Source organism: Squalius cephalus (genome assembly GCF_949319135.1).
Source record: "Squalius cephalus genome assembly, chromosome: 13".
Classification (NCBI taxonomy): Eukaryota; Metazoa; Chordata; class Actinopteri; order Cypriniformes; family Leuciscidae; genus Squalius; species Squalius cephalus.
This window is the reverse complement of record NC_137134.1, coordinates 17,609,222-17,634,787: the sequence shown is the minus strand read 5'-3', so window position 1 is coordinate 17,634,787 and position 25,566 is coordinate 17,609,222. Positions and strand designations below refer to the sequence as shown.

The following is a 25,566-nucleotide window of genomic DNA, read 5'->3' as shown; positions in this document are numbered from 1 at the left end:
ACGTTTAGACTGACATATAACGTAACCAATCATGGCGTGAAAAAGTAAAGTCGACGTCCCAGCAAAACAGACCGGCGTGCATCTATAAATGATTAATTCAAGAACGTTGGAGCCACGAATTTCACATACTTTTGAAAATCCAGCATTTAGTTGATACTGGTAAGCGCTCATTGTCACAGATGTAAACGAGGGAGTTTGGCGTCACGGAATTTGTTTCCAGGCGGTCCGTTAAAGAACACAACACACACGTCTCCAGGACATCCTGGAGAATTCAACCAATCAGATGACGACTTCGAAACTCCTGAAGTGTTTCAGGATAAGTGTGCCATATGCATCAGATGTTCAGCCAACGGTCCGTAAGCGTGACATCTGAGGCTGAGACTAACTAATATCAAACAAGGATTAGAGAAGGGGCGGAGACAGAGAAATGTGGAATCCTATTAGGAGGCAAATCAGTTTGTTGAATAAGAAAGCATTAGGACTGAAGCTCCGCCCACTGACACACAATCACATGACCCACCCCAAAACAGCAAAAAAAAAAAAAAAAGCACAAAAAGTGTGGTTGGTTGCTTCACATTTCAATCAGACAGTCTCATCCTGACTAAGTGGGTGATTCTTGACAAAACTTTATGCTGATACTCAAAGGTTTTTCTCTCTTCGTTTTCTCTTTCTTGTCTTCCTCCATCACTCTCCATTCATCTGTGCCAGCTCACACAGAGAGCGGGTATGATTACCCTCTTTCTCACACATCGCTGAGGCTGGGAAAGACTGATTTTGTGAAATCAGTCAAAGGAAAGAGACACACACACAGCACTGTCTATTCTTACAGCAGACACTAACGCTAAAAGCTGTTGATGAAGTGTGGCATGTTCACAGACAGAGCAAAGCCCGTTCATGGATCTTATGATGCATTTTGTCTACAGAAATGGAAAGGGACTGATCGCCTGCTCCAATCTGATTGGCTGGCTTAAAATAAAATAAATAGTTTTAATTTTTTATTTATATAATTATACTTTTAAAATGTAAACAAAGTCTGCTTCATGCTTTTAACAGTACTCCAAAAAGCACGCATGTGCGCATGATGTTACGAATGTGTGTGTGTGATTATGAAGTATCATGGAGGATTTAACCCCATTAAAACCATTTTATTGTGCACACGTGGGAATTCACTGAGCATGAATTGCGCCCACTGATAGTTTGGTTTATTTGCACTCACATGTTTATGTGGTTTCAGTAACTGATTCATGAAAGGAATTATGTAAATCAGATAGCATATTGAACATGATGTGCACAGTTAAGTTCCTTGTTTTAGAAGAAAGCATTCTTATATGTTACAAGGGTAAACGTTCACATGAAATCAGACGTTTTTAAACCGGATCCAAACCACATCCATAAATGTTACAAGTGTAAATGGTCAGATCACATGAAATCAGATGTATATAAACCGGATCCAAACCACATCCATATACACTCACCTAAAGGATTATTAGGAACACCATACTAATACTGTGTTTGACCCCCTTTCGCCTTCAGAACTGCCTTAATTCTACGTGGCATTGATTCAACAAGGTGCTGAAAGCATTCTTTAGAAATGTTGGCCCATATTGATAGGATAGCATCTTGCAGTTTATGGAGATTTGTGGGATGCACATCCAGGGCACGAAGCTCCCGTTCCACCACATCCCAAAGATGCTCTATTGGGTTGAGATCTGGTGACTGTGGGGGCCATTTTAGTACAGTGAACTCATTGTCATGTTCAAGAAACCAATTTGAAATGATTCGGGCTTTGTGACATGGTGCATTATCCTGCTGGAAGTAGCCATCAGAGGATGGGTACATGGTGGTCATAAAGGGATGAACATGGTCAGAAACAATGCTCAGGTAGGCTGTGGCATTTAAATAATGCCCAATTGGCACTAAGGGGCCTAAAGTGTGCCAAGAAAACATCCCCCACACCATTACACCACCACCACCAGCCTGCACAGTGGTAACAAGGCATGATGGATCCATGTTCTCATTCTGTTTACACCAAATTCTCACTCTACCATCTGAATGTCTCAACAGAAATCGAGACTCATCAGACCAGGCAACATTTTTCCAGTCTTCAACTGTCCAATTTTGGTGAGCTCGTGCAAATTGTAGCCTCTTTTTCCTATTTGTAGTGGAGATGAGTGGTACCCGGTGGGGTCTTCTGCTGTTGTAGCCCATCCGCCTCAAGGTTGTGCGTGTTGTGGCTTCACAAATGCTTTGCTGCATACCTCGGTTGTAACGAGTGGTTATTTCAGTCAAAGTTGCTCTTCTATCAGCTTGAATCAGTCGGCCCATTCTCCTCTGACCTCTAGCATCAACAAGGCATTTTCGCCCACAGGACTGCCGCATACTGGATGTTTTTCCCTTTTCACACCATTCTTTGTAAACCCTAGAAATGGTTGTGCGTGAAAATCCCAGTAACTGAGCAGATTGTGAAATACTCAGACCGGCCCGTCTGGCACCAACAACCATGCCACGCTCAAAATTGCTTAAATCACCTTTCTTTCCCATTCTGACATTCAGTTTGGAGTTCAGGAGATTGTCTTGACCAGGACCACACCCCTAATTGCATTGAAGCAACTGCCATGTGATTGGTTGATTAGATAATTGCATTAATGAGAAATTGAACAGGTGTTCCTAATAATCCTTTAGGTGAGTATATGTTACAAGTGTAAACGGTCAGATCACATGAAATCAGATGTATATAAACCGGATACAAACCACATCCATATATGTTACCAGTGTAAATGGTCAGATCACATGAAATCAGACGTTTATAAACTAGATCCAAACCACATCCATATGTTACAAGTGTAAACGGTCAGATCACATGAAATCACGTTTATAAACAGGATCCAAAACATCCATATGTATTTCAAGTGTAAACGGTCAGATCACATGAAATTAGGCTATTACAAACCGGATTCAAACCACATCTATATGTATTTAGAGTGTAAACAGTATGATCAGAATCATTAAGGCCACGGCGCAAGCTTAATGTGATAATGTGTGATATTATGCATAGCTGCAAACCTATAAACAGCCTGTCTTAATCTGACTTAAAAAACAAAATCGGATTAGTGTGACCAGAGAATAAAATGTTGTTTTCGAGTCCTAAAATACCACAGGCAAAACGGTTTAGTGAATTTGCCCCATAGGTTTATCTTACCTGTTTGTGCATCTCAATGTTGAGCCCGTAGGTCATCTCGTAGTACTGTGGGAACACAAACGTGAAAGCATCAATCTGATGACTTAAACAGCAGTGAATCATCATCAATCAAATTAAAACCTCAGCGGCCTGACAGACACTAACGACTCGCTGAAACTACAGTAAGACGAAGAGATTTTGAGCGTGTCAGCGACAGCGCGTGGTTCAGCGTGTCTCTTTCAGCAGGGAGATGAGCAGCGATGCCAATGATGAAGATGAAACCTGACACAACTGCTCGCTTTTTCTGTGTCTCTCTCAGTCTGTCTGTCACGCTCACACACTCGATAACCGCTCTGTGAGTAGCTCGATTTTAAAAAATCCCTTTTCCTCTTCTCTCCCCTTATCTCTGTCTTTTCCGATCGGCTCCCTCGTTACCGACCTTCCTTTCTAATCCTCCTCTCTCCTGCCCTTCTCCTCTATTATTCTGTAAACTCCATTTCCTATCCGTGATGTGTGCCTGACCTCCTCTCTTCCATCAAACCTCTGTGGTTTAATCTCAGGATTAAAGTCTCACCATATCTAATGACAGCGCCTGGAAACCCCAAAGGTGTCGATATGAGGTTAACAAGCGGTAAAATATTTCAACGTTTGGACACACCTACTTATTCATTCTTTATTAGTGCTTGAGAAGTATCTATATTAATATTCCTGGTTCTTCTATGGGCATGAATGAATGATACCTAAAATTGTGTGGCTTATGCATAGTTTTTAATCCTAAAACGCAAAGAGTATTATCATTTACCAACCTAGAATTAATAGTTAATGGTTAATAAATTGAGTAAAAAAACATTAAAAATAATAACATTTTTGTTTTGCAAAGAAAGTCATGCATTGAAACAATTTTGTCTCATTTAAACTCATTTCAAGCCTCTACATATAAACCTTTAAACCAAAAGGATTTTAAGACCATGAAACCATAAATCCAGTCAAGCAAGTCCAAACTTTTGACTGGCAGTTTAAATGCAAGTCTATAAAATGAAGCATTTTAGACATGCAGCGCTGTATTTAAATTTATTGCATTTCCAGTATTGATCACTCCGTTGGGTGATGAATTTTGGATAAAGCGTGACAAAACAGCAGAACTATTTCCCCATCTATCTGGTCTGCTGGCACACACACACACACACACAAATATAAATCATGTTCGCTGGTTCTGCATGCTGATAGTGCAGCAGGGCCGCTGGAAACAGTTCCGCTTTAAAAAGCTCTGCGGCGGCCCAGAAGGATATTCAGCGGCGCTCATATTACCTCCGCTACGGCCAAAAAAGGTCTCTGCATCATTCCACACCAACATTAGTTCTCAGCATGTTTTGATGTAGAATCAATCCAGGGAGAAAACGCTGAGCGACAATTCAAATTCTCACCAAAATGGGCGATATATCAGTCAATTAATTGACCTGGCTGACATATTGGTACCAACTGAATGGAAATGTCTACATTAAAGCCGGGCTCAGCCTACAGGAGTTTATAAATCTTAACCGATTGTGAAATTTGGTTGCATTATGCACATAAGTAGAGTCTTAAAGGATTTTCTTCTTTCAAATCTCAAACCTGCACACATACTACAAGATATTCTTAAAATCCCCCTGTAGTAAATAGTTTTACCACTTAAATATCACTAAAATTACATATTTAAAAGTTTTTCCTTTATTTTTCCATGCCTTAAAATAGCTTGAATATAACTCTTGCCTCATTTAGAATGAATATGATATTCGGTTCTATGAATATGAAAATTAGCCCCCAATTAGATCCACTCGTTGCCGATCACATGTTGACCTGATTGGTTACAAGGTAGAAGACCAGAAACACCAGCGATCAAACCGCGTTTTTGAGATTGTCTTTGGTTCACTGCAGTTTAAAAATTCTCAGAAATGATGTTGACTTATGAATTTGCACATGGTTTGTCTTAAAGCGTATTAAAAACCCCACATAGGCATATAAACAACATTAAAAACTTGATTTTGACCACAGGGGGACTTTAAGATTATCATGCCAGATTTAGCATCTCACAGAGAAACGGATGTAAACTAAAGGGATACTGTGTCGCGGCAACTTGCTGTAGACATTAAATGAGGAGACATTATAAAAGGCAGCCGTGTTGTTGACACATTTCGACCAGCCGTTCCATAATCTCGGTTAACAGACCCGTGCAGCTGCTTGTTATTTCGCGGTCGCCATTTCAAAAGTTCTGTCACTTCCGTCTCCTTGTCTCTCATTGGCTATTGTTGACGCAATCATAATCGCAATCATCTCGATTTAAAATCCTAAACATCAAACATGTTTGATATTGTCGTGGCGGGCTAGATGTGTCCGCGAGCAGATCGGGAGATTTAAGATTTAAACGCCTCACATTACGACATAATCTGGGACGAACATCGGAACTGACTGATGCCCTGGACGCGATTTTTTTCTCCGAATATTGGGAGGGGTAAATCTGGAATAAATCGGCCTGAAAATCCTGTAGTCTGAACCTGGCTTTAGTGTGGGCCAACCTTTAGCCAAACTTAACACAATGCCAAACACACTGGTTTGAAGCAACAATGGTTCTAGATGTTTAGTGGCTAACCTAGAAAACCTGTGACGCTGACAACTTTCCAGAACACTCAGCATCATGGCCTTGAGTTATGTACAGTCAAGCATGAGTCAGATGGAGTTGTGGACAAGTGATCTATTACCTCGTCCTCGACCTACACACAGTCCAGGAAATAAAACGTTTAATGAAGCTGAAACTGTCAGCGTGTTGTGTCTGCTGTCTCCCTAGAGGAAACGTTGAATGACAGACAGACGATGGGACACTTGCAGCTCTTTTTCTCTTCAAAGCAGTTTAACGTTAGTCTTTTATGTTCAGCTTTATTAAGCAACTTTCAGCTTCCTCGGTTACAATATTAGAGATAAAAGATAGTCCGATCGCCAGGGGCCAAGTGTAAGAGGGTTTGGGACCAGCTGACTGACCTCCCACATGACCCAACAAGACATTGGTCATTTGTTGTGCTCATGGGGACACAAATTCTAGTCCAGACTGGGTCAAAACCCTCTCTTTTCCGGTTCTTTCCTGTCAGTTCTCAATTATCTGCAAACAGCACTTTGTACTGTTGATGCCACACTCTCTATACATTTGACTATTCTATTCTATTCTATTCTATTCTATTCTATTCTATTCTATTCTATTCTATTCTATTCTATTCTATTCATGTCTCAGTTCTATTGTATAGTCTTTGCAGTTCTTCAGGTTTAGCTATTTTCTATTATCATTTCTATGTTTATCCTTTATATATGTTTTGCATGGTTTATGGAGCAGATTTCACTGCAGGTTGTATTAACCTTGAATAACATTTAACCTTGAATTACTTTTCTTTTGTCTCTGCAGTTATGTGTAAAGCGTCCTTGGGTCCTGTGAAAGGCGCTATATAAATATAAGTTATTATTATTATTATTATTATGCATATAAAAGTGTATGTGACAAATAAAGATCTTCAATCTGAATATTATTCTTTCAAATAAAGGCAAAATGCTCATTACAAATATAAAAATGTAAAACAAAAAAAAATTGTTTAAAAAATTGTCAAAATTGAGAGAATTTGTTGAATTCAATATGAATGCTGACTGCTATCATTTTCAAAAAAAAAAGCAAAACTGTATGAAATTATAGCTAAAAAAATAAATTAAGTGTCAGGAGCAAATGTGTTTAGATACGTAATTAAACAGTAAGTTTTCTTCACAATTTTTTTTTTTTTAAACTTACAATAATAAATTATTTAAATCGTTTTTTATTTGTAATAATAGTTGGAAATTATACAGCAAGCATGACATGTAATGTTTTCAGCTATTATTGCTATTTAATAACCTTTATAACTGATTTAATTTATTTTAATTAATTTACAATTTTAAAATTAATACTTTTTAAAAAACAAAATACTTTTTCGTTTCTAATCGTTTTATCAATGTAATGAATAACAAATATATTTGCTCTTGACAGAAAAATAATTATGTTGCTAAAAGTCAAGTCAAGTCAACTTCATTTATATAGCGCTTTTAACAACACCGATTGTTTCAAAGCAGCTTTACAGTGATAATAGCAAATTAAAGTAACAGTAAAGTATATATATATTTATTTATTTTATGAAAATTGTCAGGATAAGAACAAATTTTAATTATGAGCGAAAAAAGTCTGTGTGTGTTGCCGATGCAAAAGTTTACATAGCATGCGTGTGTATTCAAGCTCATAACTGAAGGTGTGTGAGTTTCACCATGACATGATGTTGTTTTTTGTGATTGTGTTGTTATTCTGAATATCAGTGGGATTTTGATACGCTTTTGGCTCGTAATGGCTTTATATTCTTGCGTTTCCTCGTCGTGTCTCGTTGTTATATAAGCTCTCTCATGTTATGTGCATTCTCATTCTACACCATGAGTGTGTAATCCCCTGAGTCTATTAATGTGTGTGTGTGTGTGTTGTCTGGAGCAGATTGCGCGCAGCATGTGGCGGATGTAGCGGGGCTCAGTGCGGCGGAGGTTCAACAAAGCCTCTCCTCCTGCCGCAGCCGTGGTGTGTGTGCGTGTGTTTCTCTTTGCAATGCGTGTGTGTATTAGTCCTCGGCGGTCTAACGAGAGGCAAAATGTACTGGGTGTCCCTTGGTTCAACCCGGCAGCTGTTTGCCATCCGTCGCTCGTACACACATCCTGCTGTGTCGCTGGACACTCGGCTCTTGCTGAAATCTTTGTAGATGTGCGTGTGTGTGTGTGACAGTCCACTCCTGTACTGCATGCATCTGTGATCTTCTAAGCTCAGACACATTGATTGGCTCATCCTGATCCAATAACACTAGACAGGCAACATTGATGAGATGTAATTTCCATTGGGTTATACTCTCAGGATCATCGCATCAGCCATGACCCCATTTACACCAAACAGCCCAATTTGAATTGACTGATATAAAAATAGCCACCCTCTAAGCTCCAAAAAAGGAAATACTAAATATATTTGCACTTCTAGAAAGAAATACTAGAGTTTACGAGGAAAAACTGAATTTTAGGTTTAGATTACGTTTACACGACAACAATGTAATAAAAACTGAAAAGTTTTGCGTTTGTGAAAAGTTTCGCATACAGACGACAACTTCGTCAAAATGATCCCTGTTCACAAGGATCCATGAGAGCGACTAAAAACGCTGTATTATTTATGCCAGGCCAGTAGATGGCGATGTCACTTTGCAAAGAAACACTACATGCCAGTAGACTGAACACATAATACACATGCATGACGTCACCATTTTCACAAATTCACATTTTAGTAGTTTACACTGAGACTATAACGGTATCGTTTTCAAAAGTTTGCATTTTCAGACCCCCAAAGCAGTGTTGTAGTGTAAATAATAATCTGAAAGTAAACAAAAGACATATAATGTCTTTTGATTCCTCAAAATACACAGATTAATTTTGATGTTAACAGTGTTGCCATAGAAACACATAATTCAGATTCTGAAAACACAATTATGGTAAATACGACATGGGGTGAATTCTAGATGTAAATGCTGAGCATTCCACCTGTGAAGGTCAATGGGAGATTTTAAGACTGTAAACTGTTCAACCAAAAAGAAAATTATGTCACTCCAAACCTGTATGACTTTCTTTCTTAGAAGAACACAAATGAGGAAATGTTGAAAAATGTTTTGTCTATACAATGAAATTCAATGGGGTCCAAAACAATATTGATTGGACCCCATTGACTTTCATTGTATTGACTTTATTTTTTTCTCGAAATATCTTTTTTTGTGTTTCACAGAAGAGAGAAAGTCATACAGGTTTTGAACGACATGAGGGTGAGTAAATGAAGACAGAACCATGATAAGTTGTGCATTAAGAAATTCATTGTCTTCTTAAAGGCACACTATGCAAGATTTGTACCTTAATATAACAGCTTTGAAATAATTTCGATGGTAAACGAACTCGTAGTAGGGCGAATCATCCCAACAGCAAAGCGGGGGTGGGGGGGGGGGGGGGGGATGCCGCTGGCAAAACCAGCAATGCAGGTTTGAGAAGTGGCGCCCCGACAAATCTCGCGAGAATCACGACTTGCTTTATGGCACGACGTCACATACATCAACAACATATGAAGCAGCCTCTATGGAAGACACTAGCATGCATTTCAGACGTGAATCATGGCAGAGTCGACGAAAAAAAACGAAGAATGCGCGGTCGGAAGAGTGCAGAGACGGCTCTGCGTGAGTGGTGTTTACGACAGTAACGTTAAATACAAGTACTCCACAGCGACTCTAGGGGGCGCTGTTTGAGAAAAACTGAAACTGCATAGTGTGCCTTTAAATCCAAGACATTATTTAAATCAGCCACAGAAAAAGCTGTACCATAAATTATTTCATTATACTTCCTTTTTTCCCCAGACAATAAAGTGACATTATATGAAAGCCACGAATGTCGTAAGTGACAGTGCTGCTGGCGGCTGTTCTTGAATCCGAGACTGAATTATGAGTTACCTGGCAAGTTTCCTGACAGACGGAGGAAAATTGTGAGTGCATTATCAGCCACACAAAACCAGAGCCGTGATTCATAGAATGCCAATTCATATCAGAGCAATTATAGATTAAGCAAATTGCAGAAAGCCATTTGATTAAATTGAATTTCAAATTGAATAAAACCTTGAATAATTAGATAAGTATGAGGAGTATAGCAAATTTCTGAAAAGGAACACTATTAACTGAAATGCAAACAAATATTAATGTGTACAGCAACACTATGATAATAATATCTCCCATTTGCTCACTTATATGCATATAATGTCTCAATTCTTTCAGTTTAAATGGAGACTTTCTCCTGTTGCTAAGATTTTTCCTGAGAAAAAGATCCTAGTAATCTAGAAGAGTTTTAGAAGAGATCGAGAACCAGGGCTGTTATGTCCTCAGTACTGTTCCAATTCAAAGTTCACATTTAGCCAAGTACAGTTCAAATCCCCAGATGTGTTCTTGCGCCGCCCCTTTTAACGAGGATGCATCGAGGCGTGACTTGTGCGACATTGAGACAGCCAGGTATCCCAGAATGCATCTCGCACCAACTAGCAAGCGTCAATGGCACTTGAAAACCCGCAATGGAGTAAACCCGGATCATTTTAAAAACACTACTGCTATATTTTAACGAACTGTAGTTGTAAGAGTTTTCAGGTGAGAATGTAGTTGTTTAAAGCTCAAATGTGGTTTATTAATAAAGATAGCGACTATTTGAAAAAAATTTCTGACGTTTTCGGAGTTGTGACATCCAAGCGATCGATCACCAGGTGCTCAGCGCTCATGTACCCCGCCTGGATCAGCCTTACCTCGGCAAGTCATAAGTTAACCTCGACATTTGCCGCTGGCTCTGATGTCTCTATAATGGTTAAATATGAGATAATTCATCTTGTCTATATCTAAGGGCAATATTTGGTCTCGTGAATCTATTATTTGTTCCCGGGCATATAGTTTTGGCTGAGGGCAAAGTTAAGTTTCATAATTTTACATATTTAAATACTGTTGTAGGCTACTAAAGTGCTGACTTTGTATGTTTGGCTGAATTGTTTGCCTGTCTTTATTTCCTATTGTATAAGCTTTTATATTTATACTTTTTTAATGGTTATTATTGCTCATTAAATCTGACATTTAACAAAAAGAGACAGGGTTGTGTTTTATGTTTTATTCTTTTTATATATTTTATGTGTTATTTTATATTCTTGGTATTGAGAAACGCTTAATAAAAGTACAGTGGAATGCCACACAACCACATAAGGTGCAATACTGCCACCTACCATGTTGGAGTGTCAACCACATTATTACAGCCACTTGCTTATTTAGGATGTTATTTTATGTGTAGTATTAACATGATAGCGATTATATATATATATATATATATATATATATATATATATATATATATATATATATATATATATATATATATATATATATATATACACACACACTGTAATTTATGGTTATCATCATACAGGTATATTGCGAAACCCCCTAATCTCAACAATGTACTCAGATTTGCCAAGATACCAAAGTAAAATTAGACATAAAATATCTCAAAAGGTGCCAAGATCTCAATATGTACTCAAAGATTTATCATCAAAATTATAAAATTTTAGAGCTCTATATTCTTACTATACGTTAACAATTGATACTTGAAAAATGACAACAGCAAAGGTTTCGTGAGCTATTAAAAGGAGAATAAAGTCTAAGTCTAAGTCTAAGAGAATAAAGTAAAAGTCTAAGTTGTTGACCAACATACAATGATGGATAAATTAAAGGTGAAATCTGGAAACAGAAGTCCCGACCCAAACTCTCGGCAAGCTTGCGTGGCTAGACGAGAAAGTTTCAAGCCTTAATAGTTAAAAGTGAAAGTTCAAAGTGAAACTGAAAGTATATTAAAGAATATTAAAGAAAAATATATTTTTTAAATTGCTTCGAAAATTATTTTTGCAATTAGCTTTGGTGCCGCTAATGGAGCAGAAATTGTGCACCGTAGCTTTAAATGAGAGTTGAAGTCAAACTGAAAGTAAATCAATGTATTGCACTGCTGCTACTGTTTGCTTAATTTGATTTGTTTGGTTTGGAAATATCAGTTATTTTCCATCACAGGACATCAACAAGCATCAAAACCTCTCAAAACAGGAGCAATCCATTAGTATCATTTTTTTGTTTGTTTAAACCCTCTGCACTCTTTATTTCTCTCTCTCTTATTCTCACACACACATGGCAGCACTCAAATGTTTAGCTCACAAAGAAGTAATCGTTTTCAAATGTGTCTTATCCTTTCTGCCTTCCTGGTTTTGCCCTTCTCTCTCCTTCTCTTCATCTCTTTCTCCTGTTTTTCTTTCTCTGCCCTCGTCTTTTCTTCGCCTTACTGTCTCCCGCTGCGTCTTTATACTGTCTCTCTCACTCTGTCAGTTCTTCTCCTCTTCATCTTCTCTATCAGCCTTTATCTTCCCCTCCTCTTTCTTATTTTTTTACTGCTGTGTTTCAATCACCTCTCTCTCTCTCACTCACTCTTTTACTCTCCTTGTTCGTCTTTGCCGCTGATCTCTCCTTATGTTCTCTCTCTCTGGCGCGAGGGCAATCTGTGACAGTAATGTTCGGAGGCGAGCAGAGAGCATCAGACGGGTGAGTCGGGGCGGGGGTGTTACTGCAAAAGCAGCGCATTAGCCCCCTCGTTCGCTCAATCTTTCTATCCTCGGCCGCCCCAGGGTCTGGATTACACATAACGGTCACAGAGTGACCATGTAGACGGTCTCTCATTAAAGGCTAGATCATGATGGCGCATCAGCAGACACACACATATACTGCAATTCACAATCTGACACTGATTTCCTGAAGCGAATTCGTACCTCCGTCTTCAACATGAGCATCATAGCTCAATATATCAAGACAAAAGCCACAACTTCAACAAGCTTTTTTAAGCCATAGCCTTGTTATTTATATTGCGAATTAATATTTAGGCCTAACTATATTATTAAGAAAGAGAGTTGGATCAGGACATGTCATAAGCCAGATTCGAACTTGCATGAACATAGTTCTATATATTAGGTTCTTTTGTTTCATTGGAGAGATAACTGTAAGATTTTATGGAAGGAGTGATGTAATGTCAAAGGCCAATTGAATCTGATTCTTCTGAATCTGCACCATGACTCAATATGGGTCATTTTGACCCGAATCTAATTTTTTAAAATTTAAAATGTAAAATCGAGTGTTCATCAGAGGGGTCCAAGACCCTAGGGCTTTTGTCGCACTTGAACCACAAACACAAAAAAAAAAAAAAAAAAAAAAAAAAAAATGAATGGATTCGAGGAGTTTTGTGCCTCCCTCGCGTGTCAATTTACATAGAAAACCTAAAAATGCTCAAAATTCAAACTAAAAATGCTAAAACTTTACCAAAAAATTATTTTATAATGTCTACATGTGTATCTGAATGCATACTGATGTGAGGAATGTTTTTTTATTAATTTTATTTATTATTTATTGATCAAATCTCCCAAAAAAATGCATTAAAAATAGAAAAAAAAATATCAAAATGATATAAAATAGGTTTTCTGGACAATAAAAATGCAAGTATAATTTTAGGGCTTCGGGTCATTTTGACCCTCGAGGGAAAGATGTGTTACAAAGTGTGAGGTAAGTGATCATGACATGAGAAATCAAATTTGCCTTTAAACCATTAAAACAACCTGCAATCTGTATAGCCTAAATGTCCTCATTATAAACAAATACATTTATTTAATCAAGCTCCAAAAAGACTCGTTTTGACATTGCAGGATCTGTGAAACAAGAGCGTCGCGGCACGTCAAAAGCAAATAGAACCCATTATAAATCACTGACGCTGTCTACACTGGATACAATATACAGATGCGTGTTCATTTTCTGACATTCTCCACACACTTGAGTCACTTGAGACAAATGGAAGAGTGAAAGAGAGTTCACTTTGACGCATCCAGTTAAAAACAGATCGTTTGTGTTTCTGTATAGACTTCAAAAGGATTCCAGTGTCGAAAACAAGTGGATGGTTTATTTTAATGCCATCCCGGATCGTATCCGAGGATTTTGTGTTTGTCCGGAGCATTCTGTTTTTATAAACGAGGCACGGTGTAATGGGAGAGTTCGCAAAGAAACTTTTGTTGAAAGATGAAGCAGTCATCTGCATTGAATCTGACAGCAACTGCATCACAAACCACAAGTAAATGATTTCATAATGCTTTGTCAGTAAATTATGGTTATAAAGTAATCAAAACACCTTACTTTAAGACCAATGCCACAACTCGAAAATGTTTTTTGAAATCATTTTTGGGGAGTTTTGCATAGTGGAGAAAGAGATAAGACTTTCAGCATTGCTCAAAATATGAGGAGTGTGTGCGCCAGCCATTGCACCATGGCACCGAACAGGGTTTTTAATGCTTGAATATCATCCAATTCACTGTCTCTGTTGCTTTTGTTAGCCAGGAGGCTAACGCACCATCGCAAATGAGCTCTGAAAACTATTTCATGCCCATCATCAACATATAAATCATTCACTAAAGAGAAACAAGAAGAACACGCAGTCCTCCGTTTAGTCGTCAAAGAGTACAGAGAGAAAAATGTGGTAAACTACAAATGCATTCAAATAAGAGGGAAGGCTGTTGAAACAAGTCTTAGTCTACATGGCAGGTCTAGCGGGCTAAATATAGCCTTCTGGGTTATCTGCTTTCTGCAAGCACCGAATTGCTGTTCCCTCTCATTATTTACATGTCTGTGCTTGCGATCTTTGTTTCTCTCTTCATTCCATCCTCCTCTCTTTCTGGCTCTCGCATATCACCCGTCCTTCTCCCTCTCACTTTTTCATCTCCCCAACCCCTATCGTCGTCCCGCTGACGTGTCCTCAGGTTAACCAAACACCCCCTAACATCAAATCAAACGCAATCTCTCTTTTAAATACAGAAGGGCTTTTATGCTGTATTTACTGGAGCGTACGACAGATCTGACGATATGAGGGATGAACAAGCTCACCATGATATAGTGTCGCTGCATCTCTGTCTTCTCGCTGGCCAACTTCTCACACTCCAGCTTGAGACTGTGTAAAACACAAAAGAAAAATATGAATGAAAAACACCATAGAAAAATATATAAATTGTGTTCACATGCTGACACAATGCAGATAGTTCACTTAATCAGAATAATTCAGTTTACTTACACAAATCAAAACAATCTGATTCACTTAAATAAATCAGAATAAACCAATTCACTTAAAGAAATCAAAACAACCTGGTTCACTTAAATTAATCCAGTTTACTTAAATAAATCAGAACAAACCAATGCATTAAAATTAGTAAGAATAATTCAATTTACTTAAAAGAAAAAAGTGACAGAAAATGGTCAAAGTTTAGTCTAAAATGGCAGAAATTAATCTTTTTATTTCAATGAAATGAATGTAATATATTTTAGTTTAGTTCGATAATGTTTTTTTATTTAATATTTTGTATTTTTAGGGGATTTTATGGAACTAAATTAGATTTACGCTGTATTTATAATCCATTTATTCACTTTTTGAGCATAGACCTGAAAATGTAATTCTTGAATGCTTTAGAGCACAGACTTGAGTTTTAATCACTTTTCAAAGACGACACTTAAGACGAAAAATGTTTTAAAAAGTTAACTTAAACAAAAGTTACAGAACTTTACGTTTATTGTTATGAAAAATGTGCAAAAATACTATTTACATTTTTTATATGAAATAGATATTTTCAAAAACATGTTTTACTCTAAAACGGTGAGAAAATCAAAGCCATAAATCTAAACATGCTGTGTTCAAATTTTGAACCTGAAATCTCAAAAAATTAGCTTTCAGTAAGATTTTGTTTGGCCGCAGTACCAAAAGTTTTCATTAGATGAAATTCTTCTCCTATTAATTTCCAATGCGGTCATTTTTGACTGCGAGGAGCACAAGTGTGACAATTTTTTTTCAGTTCGAATCATGTCCATGATTTTTTTGTGTTCACATAGCAAGTGCCAAAACCTATACCAAGTTTCGTACCAGAAAAAACAAATGTTACATTTTCGGTCACTGCACCAGAGGTTAAATTAATCAGAACAAACCAATTCATTCAAAGGAATCAGAACAAATTGATTCACTTATGAAATCAACACAAATGAATACACTTAAACGATTCAGACTTCTCTCATGCTACTGACAAAGGTCAGATCAGCAGAGCTTTAATTATTGTTTCAGTTTGCTCAGCTGTAACAATGTAATATAAAACCACTAATTCTTGGGAAAAGTAGCTTGTTGTTTGAAAAGCCAGAGTGAAAATGTGGTTAGTGCCATCACCACTTTTATTCAGTTACTCTCCAACACGGGGGTGAACGCACATTTCAGTGAATAACACTGCTGTGTACAATATACTAGCATTATCAGCCAGTTATCAGCCTTTGGAAGAGATAAATCAGCTCGTACGATCTCACCTGTGATACTGAGCCTGAAGGAACTGGAACTCCTCTTTAATGCGGTCCAGAGTCTCCAGCACCGTGAACTTAAATGACTGTCCAGGCTGCAGAGGAACCTAAGGAGAGCGAGAAAGAGATGGCTTGAAAATCAGTAAACAGCCCTCACTCTGTGCTGGGAGATTGGACTGGGTAAATTAATTTATCAAAAGTGACTCATTGAAATACAAATGAAAATGTGCTCCCACCACATTATCTTTGACCTTGGCCTCACTACAAACACTTCATGCATTTTTAGTAAGAGAGGAGAGACATTTTGATAACAGCAGCACTTCTATGGGGTCGTGTTAACCCTCATTCTGCAAAGCTCTCACAAGATTTAACCCAAACTCTTGGTAGTCACGAATATGCCTCCCAATCTCAAGAGCAAATCACTTCTTTTAGATAAGCAGCTACGAGTATTGCATGGAAATTGTACCGTCAGATATTCAGAATTCAATTTGTCCTTCCAAAAATGCTATACAAACCCAGCATGATGATTTCTACTTTATTAACAATTAGAGAAAATGCATTTCTTTACTAAACCAAAAACTATAATGGTAATGCAGACGGTTCACTAAAATGAATCTGAATTCCGAACGAACCAACTTGACAATGACATGAATCAGATCATGAACCAGTGTAGTCCGATTGTTGAAAAATGAATCTTATGAGTCACCTCTTCGTAGTGAATCAAAAACAAACAGCTTGACCAGTGGAGTCTAATTCCAGAAAGAATGACTCCTCTAGTTTGGTTCTTTTAGATGAATCAAAAACAAACCACTCAACCCAAACTAATGACTCTTAAGAGTTCATTCTTTTAAGTGAACCAAAAGAGTACAGGCATCTGCATCTTAAAATGTCTACCGACCTACTATATAGAAGTCGAATACAGTATGTGAAAACTAGTACGTCTGAAGTTGCAGCATTCATAAAACAGTAAATTACCCAGATGATTTACTACTTCCAGTGAGAATCTGAAGTGTACATCCGATGGACACTTAACTATCCCATGAGGCCACGGGAGAGGAGTTGTGAATGGCAGAGAAGCAATTCAACTGACGCAGTTGGTCAAATGACAATGACAACATGGCGGATGTAGTATACGTCCGAATTTCACTCACACTACACGGAACATACTTTTTAACAGTCACAAAGTCCTTTTTAAAATGCAGAAGCTACTTAGAGTGTGCGATTATGCTAAAGAGTTTAGACTAGTTTGATTCCTGAATGAATGATTCTTCTGAGCAGTTATTTTTAGTGAATCAAAAAGACTAATGAATCAATTGCAGAGATTACTGAAATAAGTGCATAGTACTCATGTTCACCACACCCACACATTTTCCCTCTGAAAACATTGCATGTGGGCCCATCTATGAGCAAGACCTACATGCTTTAATCTGATCCTACTTCTCCTCCTCATTAAGACCAGAGTCCTTTCCTTTGCTATTTTTAAACACGTTTGCCATTCTGTCAGCTGCTTCCTAAAATGGCCGCCTTTGTCCTGCACTCCGGAGGCTTACAGTTCTCTCTCTGAAGCTCGCTGTCCGGTGAGCGGCTGAAGATTGGCGGTTTCAGTAGGAGCTTAATTAGTCTAGACAAGCGAAATTCAATTAAATTTCAATTAGGCTAACGGTGGAGGTCAGACACTCGGTGAGCTTTCGAGTAATTAAGCTGCAGGAGAACAGCTGACTGGATGAGTTCAGTACACACCCCACAGTGTTTGTGTGTGGATAGAGGGAGGGGGAGCGTCATCATATCCCTACTGACCCTCATTCATTCAAACACGTGTGTGCATGTGTGTGTGTGTGTGTGTGTGTGTGAGTAGTAACTATCCTGAACGCCACACCACAACACAAGAACCAGGAATTAAATATTACTAGAACGTTTAGAGGAAGTGTCTCATTTAAATTACGGTTGCCAGGCTGTTGCTATGCAGTTGCTTGGATGTTGTGGGTGGTTGCCGGGGTGTTGCTATGCAGTTGATAGTGTGTTGTGGGTGGTTGCTAGAGTGTTGCTATGTAGCTGTCAGTGTGGTGTTATGCAGTTGCCAGAGAATTATTATGCGGTTGCCATATTGTGAGTGGTAGCCTGGGCATTGACTGCAGTTGCTAGGGTGTTGCTATGTGGTTGCTCAGATGTCGTGAATGATTGCCAGGGTGTTGTGGGTGGTTGCCAGAGCGTTGTTATGCAGATGCCAGGGTGGTGGTATGTGGTTGCTGGGGCATTGCTGCACATTTCCTGTACACTTGACATGTGGTTACTAGGATGCTATGGGTGATTACCAGGGTGTTGCTATTCAGTGGCTCAGATGTTGTGGGTGGTTGCTAGAGCATTGCTAATGCATTTTCCGGAATGATGATAAGTGGTTGCCAGGGTGTTGCTATGCAGTTGTTAGGGTGTTCTGGGTGGTTGTTAGGTGGTTTCTTACTGGCCCAAGAAAAAAACTGTCCTATCTGATGGTCAAATGGTGCCGAGTGATTTACATCAAAACAATAAAAATGTATTTTATGAGCAATAGTAATTAGCACTGCAAATAACTAAAAAACAAAGGATCTTTCTTTGCTTTTAGTTATTATAAAAATAGATTTGTCCGGACTATTAAATTGGAGGGATTCACAACATACAGTACAAACATACATGCAAAACTTGCATATAAAAAAAAGAGTGTCTGTTTAGACACAACAGTGTGTGTCGGACAGAAGGAGGGGGAATCCTGAAATCCAAAACTGATCCAGTTAATCTGGACGGAGGGGGACGAGGCAGACAGCAAGCCATGTGGGACAGCAGCTAGTCAATCACAATTTAGACGAGCTGCAGCAGGCTAGCCTAGAATTACTGGAGATTATCTTCTAAGGGAGGTCAAAGGGAGAGAGAGAGATGAGCAGATCCCATAACAATGGTGGGAAATGAAATCTCTCCCAATCGCCCACTCCGATCATCTCATATATCACTGCTCGAGTTGCTATTTTGGATACAATGTCTTAAATCGGCTTGAAGGAGGAGACACGTCGAAAGAGGAACGACCGAGACAAATACGGAGCAGTTTTCAGCTCGCATCCTCTCAGACAGGCTGGGATGGAGACATCCATGAAATAATCATCCGCTGGTGAAATATTTAGTGCGAAAAGGCGCACGAATAGATGAGGATCACCAGAGAGTGGGAGGAAGAGAAGTGTCAGTGTGATCTCGGGGGGATCTGGGTGAATGTGTGAGTGTGATCTCGCACTCTAAAAACTCGTCTTTCTTTCCTGCCCAGTCCTGCAAGACCTTGTCTCCACAAACCGACTACAATTCCCAGGATACAATCATTTCGAGGTGCATGAGTTCAGCAGGTAGACCTAAAACCGGCTCATTAAACGACTCTCCACTTCCACTTTTGCTCATCATATCTGAAGCTTTCACCTGATCTTAAACCTCATTGAATGCTGGACATCGGGTGGCTGCTCGGGACTATATCTTGGCGACTCAATGACAATGCGGCTCTGGAGTGGCTCGCTTTGTGAGGCAGAGTAAAAGCCATCGCTGTCCAATACTGGATTAGGAACCGTGGATTGGCAGGCAGAGAAAACAGCTTTTATACTTTACAGAGTAAATCGCCAATGGATTGAGCTGAAAAGAAAGAAAGAAAGAAAGAAAGAAAGAAGTCCTTATATTTGTGTTTCCGACCAACACGAAAGAGAGACAATAAAAGAGTGTGAAGATATGAAACCAAGTTTAACATCCAAATGTGGCCAGAATAAAAACATTTATTAAAACAATACGGCAGTGAGTAAAAATGAGCAAACCAGCCCAAACTATCAGCTCATTAAATGAGCATATGTGAATTTTGTGGCCATGGAACTTTGCCACATTTTTCACTTGGCCATCACATCAGTGCAACAGAAAGATGGCATTCACTCTCAGACACACACACACACACACACACAAAAAAAACATGTATGAATAAAAGTTACAGAGAATCAGAGAATGTATTAACTATCAAAGCAGCTATAAAGTCATGATAAAGGGTTGGGAAGTGAGGAAACATTTTTCAGGTGTCATATTTATTATTTAATAAAATTAAATAATTCAGATCATATTTATTTTGGACCAGAACTAACTTAACTTTTAGTTTGATTACGGTTCATTTTTTTGTGAATCAAAAACACACTGACTAGAGTAATATAATTCTCAATTTGAGTAATGAACTAATTACTCTTAAAAATGTGATTGTTTTTGATTCACTAAAACATTCACTTCAACCAGTTTAGCCCGATTTCCAAACAAATGACTCTTATAAGCCGTTTTGTTTTAGAAAATCTAGTCTAATTTCCGAACAAATTAATCTGAACTTGAGCCTATTCATTATAATGAATTAAAAACATGCAGAGCGAGCAATGTAGTCTGATTCAAAAAACAAATGCTAGCCAAGATTTTTTTGGGATGAATCACAAGCATGACCTTTTATATAGTCCGATTCTTGAACAATGAATCTTATGAGGGGGCTCTTTTTAATTAATCAAAAGTATACGGCACAATAAGTGTAGTCCGATTACCAAATGAATGAATCTTATTAACCGGTTCTTTTAAGAGAATCACATTTCTGAATTTCTGGCTTAGTCTGGCACTAAATGATATATGAAACTAAATGACGAAACGTTGATGACTGTTGAATTTTCTCTTTATGCCATCTTCACCATTAGATCATGAACTCAGTAACTATATAAATGTTCTCATCCTGATACAACACGCAAGCACCTGCCAAGAAAGAGCCATAAATCCACACACTCCAAACACAGGTACTGTTAGCGAGAGCGCAAACTCGCCTCATGTGCTACGTGCGCTAACACACTCATATTACAGCCTCTTATTTGTATCGGGTTCTTGTTGTGTCAAACATATCCACAGACCTCCTGTACAGACAGTTCATGTTTCTTACACCTCACTCATGACATCTCATGACTTCTCACCCTTGAATGTTGACTGAATACCAGCATTGCCTCTAGATTCTTAATATCCAGGCCTAAAAACATGCAAAGTGCATTCTTTAACAGTCGGAAACTGAAGGTGTGGCTGCAGCGGATTATGAGCTTTCCCTGCCCGGCTTTTTTTATTGTTATTGTTTTTGGCTCAGAAGCGCGGAGCACAGTAAACCTCCTCTCATTCCACCTTCCAATCCCCCTGCTTCAGATAACACTAACCACAAAAATCCAGTGGAACCAATTACCAGTCCTCCCGATGCAGTTTGCCTTGCAAATCAGGCTTAACCCTTTCAACAGGCAGGTATGTGCAGACTCCGACACATGCAAACACACTCATCTCACACTGATAGTCTCCATCTGATTTGCACTGCATGGTGTTGAACGGTTAAACAAAACCACTGATGGATCTACCTCTGACTAGTACAACTTTGAAGGTGTGGTTGCCAGGATATTGCTATGTGGATTTCTAACTGGATTTAAGTGGTTTTTCTAGGGTGTTTTGGTTGGTTGGTTCAAGAAGAAATGAGTATACTCTTTAGCCACTGAAGAACCATTTTGGGTTCCCCAAATAATATTTCAGGGAACAGTTCTTAAAAGAACCAGTAAAATACTCTAAAGACCTTTTCCACTATAAATAACCTTTTGTCCAATGAAAAGTTTCTATGGATGTTCATAGAACCACAGATGGTATTAAAAGAACCCCCATTTTTAAGAGCAAGTATGAGCAAAAGTAACAGTGATGCTTGGCTTAACTAGAACCGCTAATAAAATAAAAAAAATTTAAAAAAAAGCATGTGTCTGTGTTTTCTGAGAACTGAATACTCACACACATGGACTTGATTTCTTAAAAGTTAGAGACAAAGAAAAGGTGTGAGTACAAAAGGCAATGTTTATGCATGGTTACACACGCACAAACCTTTCTCACACCTTTTAACTGGTGTAGGTCATGTTTCATAGGCCATAAGGGTCAAAATAAAACCTCGCTGAAGATTTCACTGGCCCTTTGGAGTTTGTTCACTGTTTCATAAAACACTAGGAACCTCAGGACATGTTTGTATGTTTGTTAAAGGAACGTAATGGGTTAAAATACAAACTGTGTAATAAGAATTTGGGTAAAAATCCACTGACAGTTATGTACTTACAGCTGAATCACTTAAAGAAATGTTCAGGTCATATTTAAGCACAAAAAAAAAAGGTCATAGAAATGAAAAAATAGGCTAAATAAAATGCATTTAAAGTCTATCTTGTATCTTTAATTTCTAAAATAACAACAAAATATGTAAGTAGTCCCATGAAGAAATGCCTGTGTTAACTCGAAAATTAAATTAAATTAAAGATTAAATGAACTCGATCAAATGCAAAAATGGTCCTAAAATGTTTTTTTCACTTATGATTTTAAGGTGAAATATGAACTTTTCTGGACATTTCTTGATTGTTTTTGTTTGATTCACCCTTACAACGGAGGTCTATGGGGCAAATATACAACAAGAGACATACTAAATCAGTCTCAAGGGACCTTTCATTCATTAATAAAGACATCTGACGGCTTCTTTGCTGAGGTCTAACAAAGCTGAGGAAGATGTGAAATGGACTTTGTTTTAAATCTAAATCTAGATGATCTTTTCTTCTGATAGAAAAGAAGAAAAGTTTAAATGTCTATCATTCTGGATAATCCTTGGCAGTTTTGTGAGCTTCACCCTTACAATGTAAGTAAGTCTATGGGGGAAATGTCCAACATACACACTAAATCAGTCAAGGGACCTTTCATTCATTCATAAACACAACTGACGCCTTGTTCTTTCATGTATTACAAGTTTAGGCTTGTACGCTGTACCACACTTAAAACAGGCTGCAATGTACGGTAGATTCTTTAGATTCTAGAAACATCAATATACAAGACAGATAACAGATAACAAATAAACTTTCCACAGTGAGCCCTATCCAACCCCACCCACATACACACCTAAACCACTCTACATTTGCCCAAATGCACTATGACATCTATTAGAGGGGGCGTTGAGAAAGGGTTATTACACAAACTAATAAAGACACACATTGTGTTTGATTCCTCCCACACAACTTTCTATCAACTGGCTCTTGAGGACACCTGGGTGATATGCGTATGTGCGGCTGAAAGCCTAAAGAGACGTCTCTCTTACATCCATGCGCTTCATCTGTCCCATTTGTTCATGTGGGAGAACGAGAGAGCGTAGCACTTACCGGGTGTCTGCCCTGTGGGTACATGGTCACCGGAGGGATGCCGGTTTGACGGCCAACGCGCTGACCCTCCGAACTCCTGTGTCCCCCTCCACCAGGGGACAGATCCCCAGATCTAGTTTGGGAACACGGCTCTGTCCTTTCTGAGCCGCTGAAGGCTGTCAGCACATCTGACGAAGGGTCCTCCTAAAACAGATCCCCTTACTCACACTTAAGACTGGATTTCCCCCCAGAATCCCCTGACGTCCCACTCCGTTACTGTCCGGCTCTCAGTCCCCACAGATCAAGAGACAGGGAGAAGCAGGGAATTCAGAAGAATCAAGTCCAGCTGTCTCGTCCTTCTGCAAATGTCCCCAATAAGCAACAAAAACAAACACGTATCTCCATTCGAGTCTTCCAACCTTGTAACAGTACCTCTAAACTACAGGGTTTCTTTGCTGAGGTCTAAAAAGGCAAAGGAGAAAGAGGAACAGGCTTTGTTTTTAATCTAAATCTAGAGAGGAAGAAAAAAAAACACACAGGAAAGCAGGAAAGAACAGCAGGTCACTGGAAGATCCAGCAGGCTTTTCAGCAGTGAGCCCTAGACTGTAATATATTGTGCCTGTTGGCTTCAACACAAACACGACAGCCTGCTCAAGCTGCACTTAAGGTGGACCAGGCGAGATAGATAACGGATAGCTAGACGGAGAGATAGAGACAGAAATAGATACCAGTACATGCACACAAACAAATATACATGATCGTTGCTTTGAACAGCCAAAAGATTCATATCATCATACAGATAGACCTATAGGGGAAAAAAACACAAATTAGATATCTCAGTTGTGTTTCCTAGATTAAATTAAGTGTCCTGCTTATATTTTTCGACTGAAAAACAACAACACTTACCCTAGTTAAAGAAGAAATGTGTATTTTTTAAAGCAAACTCTCAAACTGTGCTCAGATTCGCCAAATCTGCAATAAAAAGAGATATCAATACGCACTCAACTATCATCATCATCAAATTATTCAAATGTTTATTCCTTGTATACATTTGTACTGGGTCTCAATTTATTCTTAGAAGAAATATCATATCAGAGACAAAATTCACACTTCACTGAAGTATTACGGAGATCACAAATCAGTCTCCTGAGAATTGAAAGAACAACCTCTGAGCAATGAGGTTTGCCTCAGGGGAAAAACAAATCAGAAAACAAGGGATGTGAAAGAAAGAGAATGAGAGAGATTAGGAATGATTCAGTTTGCCAGCAATTCCCTGAAAGCACTGTGTCCAACCTCATATTTGCACGTACACCTCTGACAGAGGAGCATTTATCTGCCCTTTGAGAAATACACTTGCAAATGTAGTTGTGATTGCAATACTCACGTCCTTGATTTATCCAGAATGTGTTCACTTCGTTTGTTAGTGTGACACATCAGCAGATTTCAAGTCATCCCTACCATGTTCTCATCTCTTCATCATTCTCTTGTTCTCCTCCATCATATTAGCGTGATCTCAGAGGTGTCTCTTGTTAGTCATCCCTCTGTCTGCGACACCTCTCGGGTCAGGTATTGCCCTAATCGCCGTTATCTAATTGTGCGGATTAGACAGGTAATTATTCACACGACTCTCTCCCTTCAACCTTTTACAATACTTGTGAAGCTGGCTGAGAACAGACAGACTTGATGGAAATTGCCATCTTGACAATAATCTGTCCTGAACTGGTTAGGCTTTTGCATCCTGTAAGGGTTCAGCAGGTTTAAAATAAGATTAAAAAAGGACAATTAGATAAAGAAGAACTGGATAATGTATCAGAATTGCTGCATTTAGAACTTATTCTGACATTTTGACATATTTTGTCCTATCTATCTATCTATCTATAAACATGGTATAAATGGGCTTGTCTTTCAGAAATGTACCTGTGAACACAATTTACCAGTTCTGATTACTGATTCACATTTGATCCGAATCAGCACAAGTGGCAATTCGTTCTCAAATAATGTGACACAAAGTTCCATGCATGTAATTTCCTAATATATCATTTGTAACAATATTGCAAACAAGACATATTTTATAAGTCGTATTTGTAGAAACTTATAAAAGCTTATAAAAGTTAAAGAAGCTGCTGAATATAATGTGTCGAGTGAGCTCTCTTGACCAAACTTCGGTCTTATGTTT

At 38.5% G+C, this 25,566-nt stretch overlaps 1 protein-coding gene across 2 annotated transcripts in view; it reads right to left on the bottom strand.

The window, feature by feature from the left end:
* tle2b (TLE family member 2, transcriptional corepressor b) overlaps nucleotides 1-24,631 on the bottom strand; it is a 45,612-nt gene extending 20,981 nt beyond the window's left edge. For both annotated transcript variants that reach the window (XM_079889749.1, XM_079889750.1), the window contains exons 1-5: nucleotides 24,297-24,631; nucleotides 23,412-24,195; nucleotides 16,210-16,307; nucleotides 14,758-14,821; nucleotides 3,200-3,244 (exon numbers count right to left, since the gene is read on the bottom strand). In XM_079889749.1, coding sequence (XP_079745875.1) covers nucleotides 3,200-3,244; nucleotides 14,758-14,821; nucleotides 16,210-16,307; nucleotides 23,412-23,435 — 231 coding nt within the window. In that variant the 5' untranslated portion in view covers nucleotides 23,436-24,195; nucleotides 24,297-24,631. The remainder of the gene's footprint in view (nucleotides 1-3,199; nucleotides 3,245-14,757; nucleotides 14,822-16,209; nucleotides 16,308-23,411; nucleotides 24,196-24,296) is intronic.
* Nucleotides 24,632-25,566: the final 935 nt, after the last annotated feature.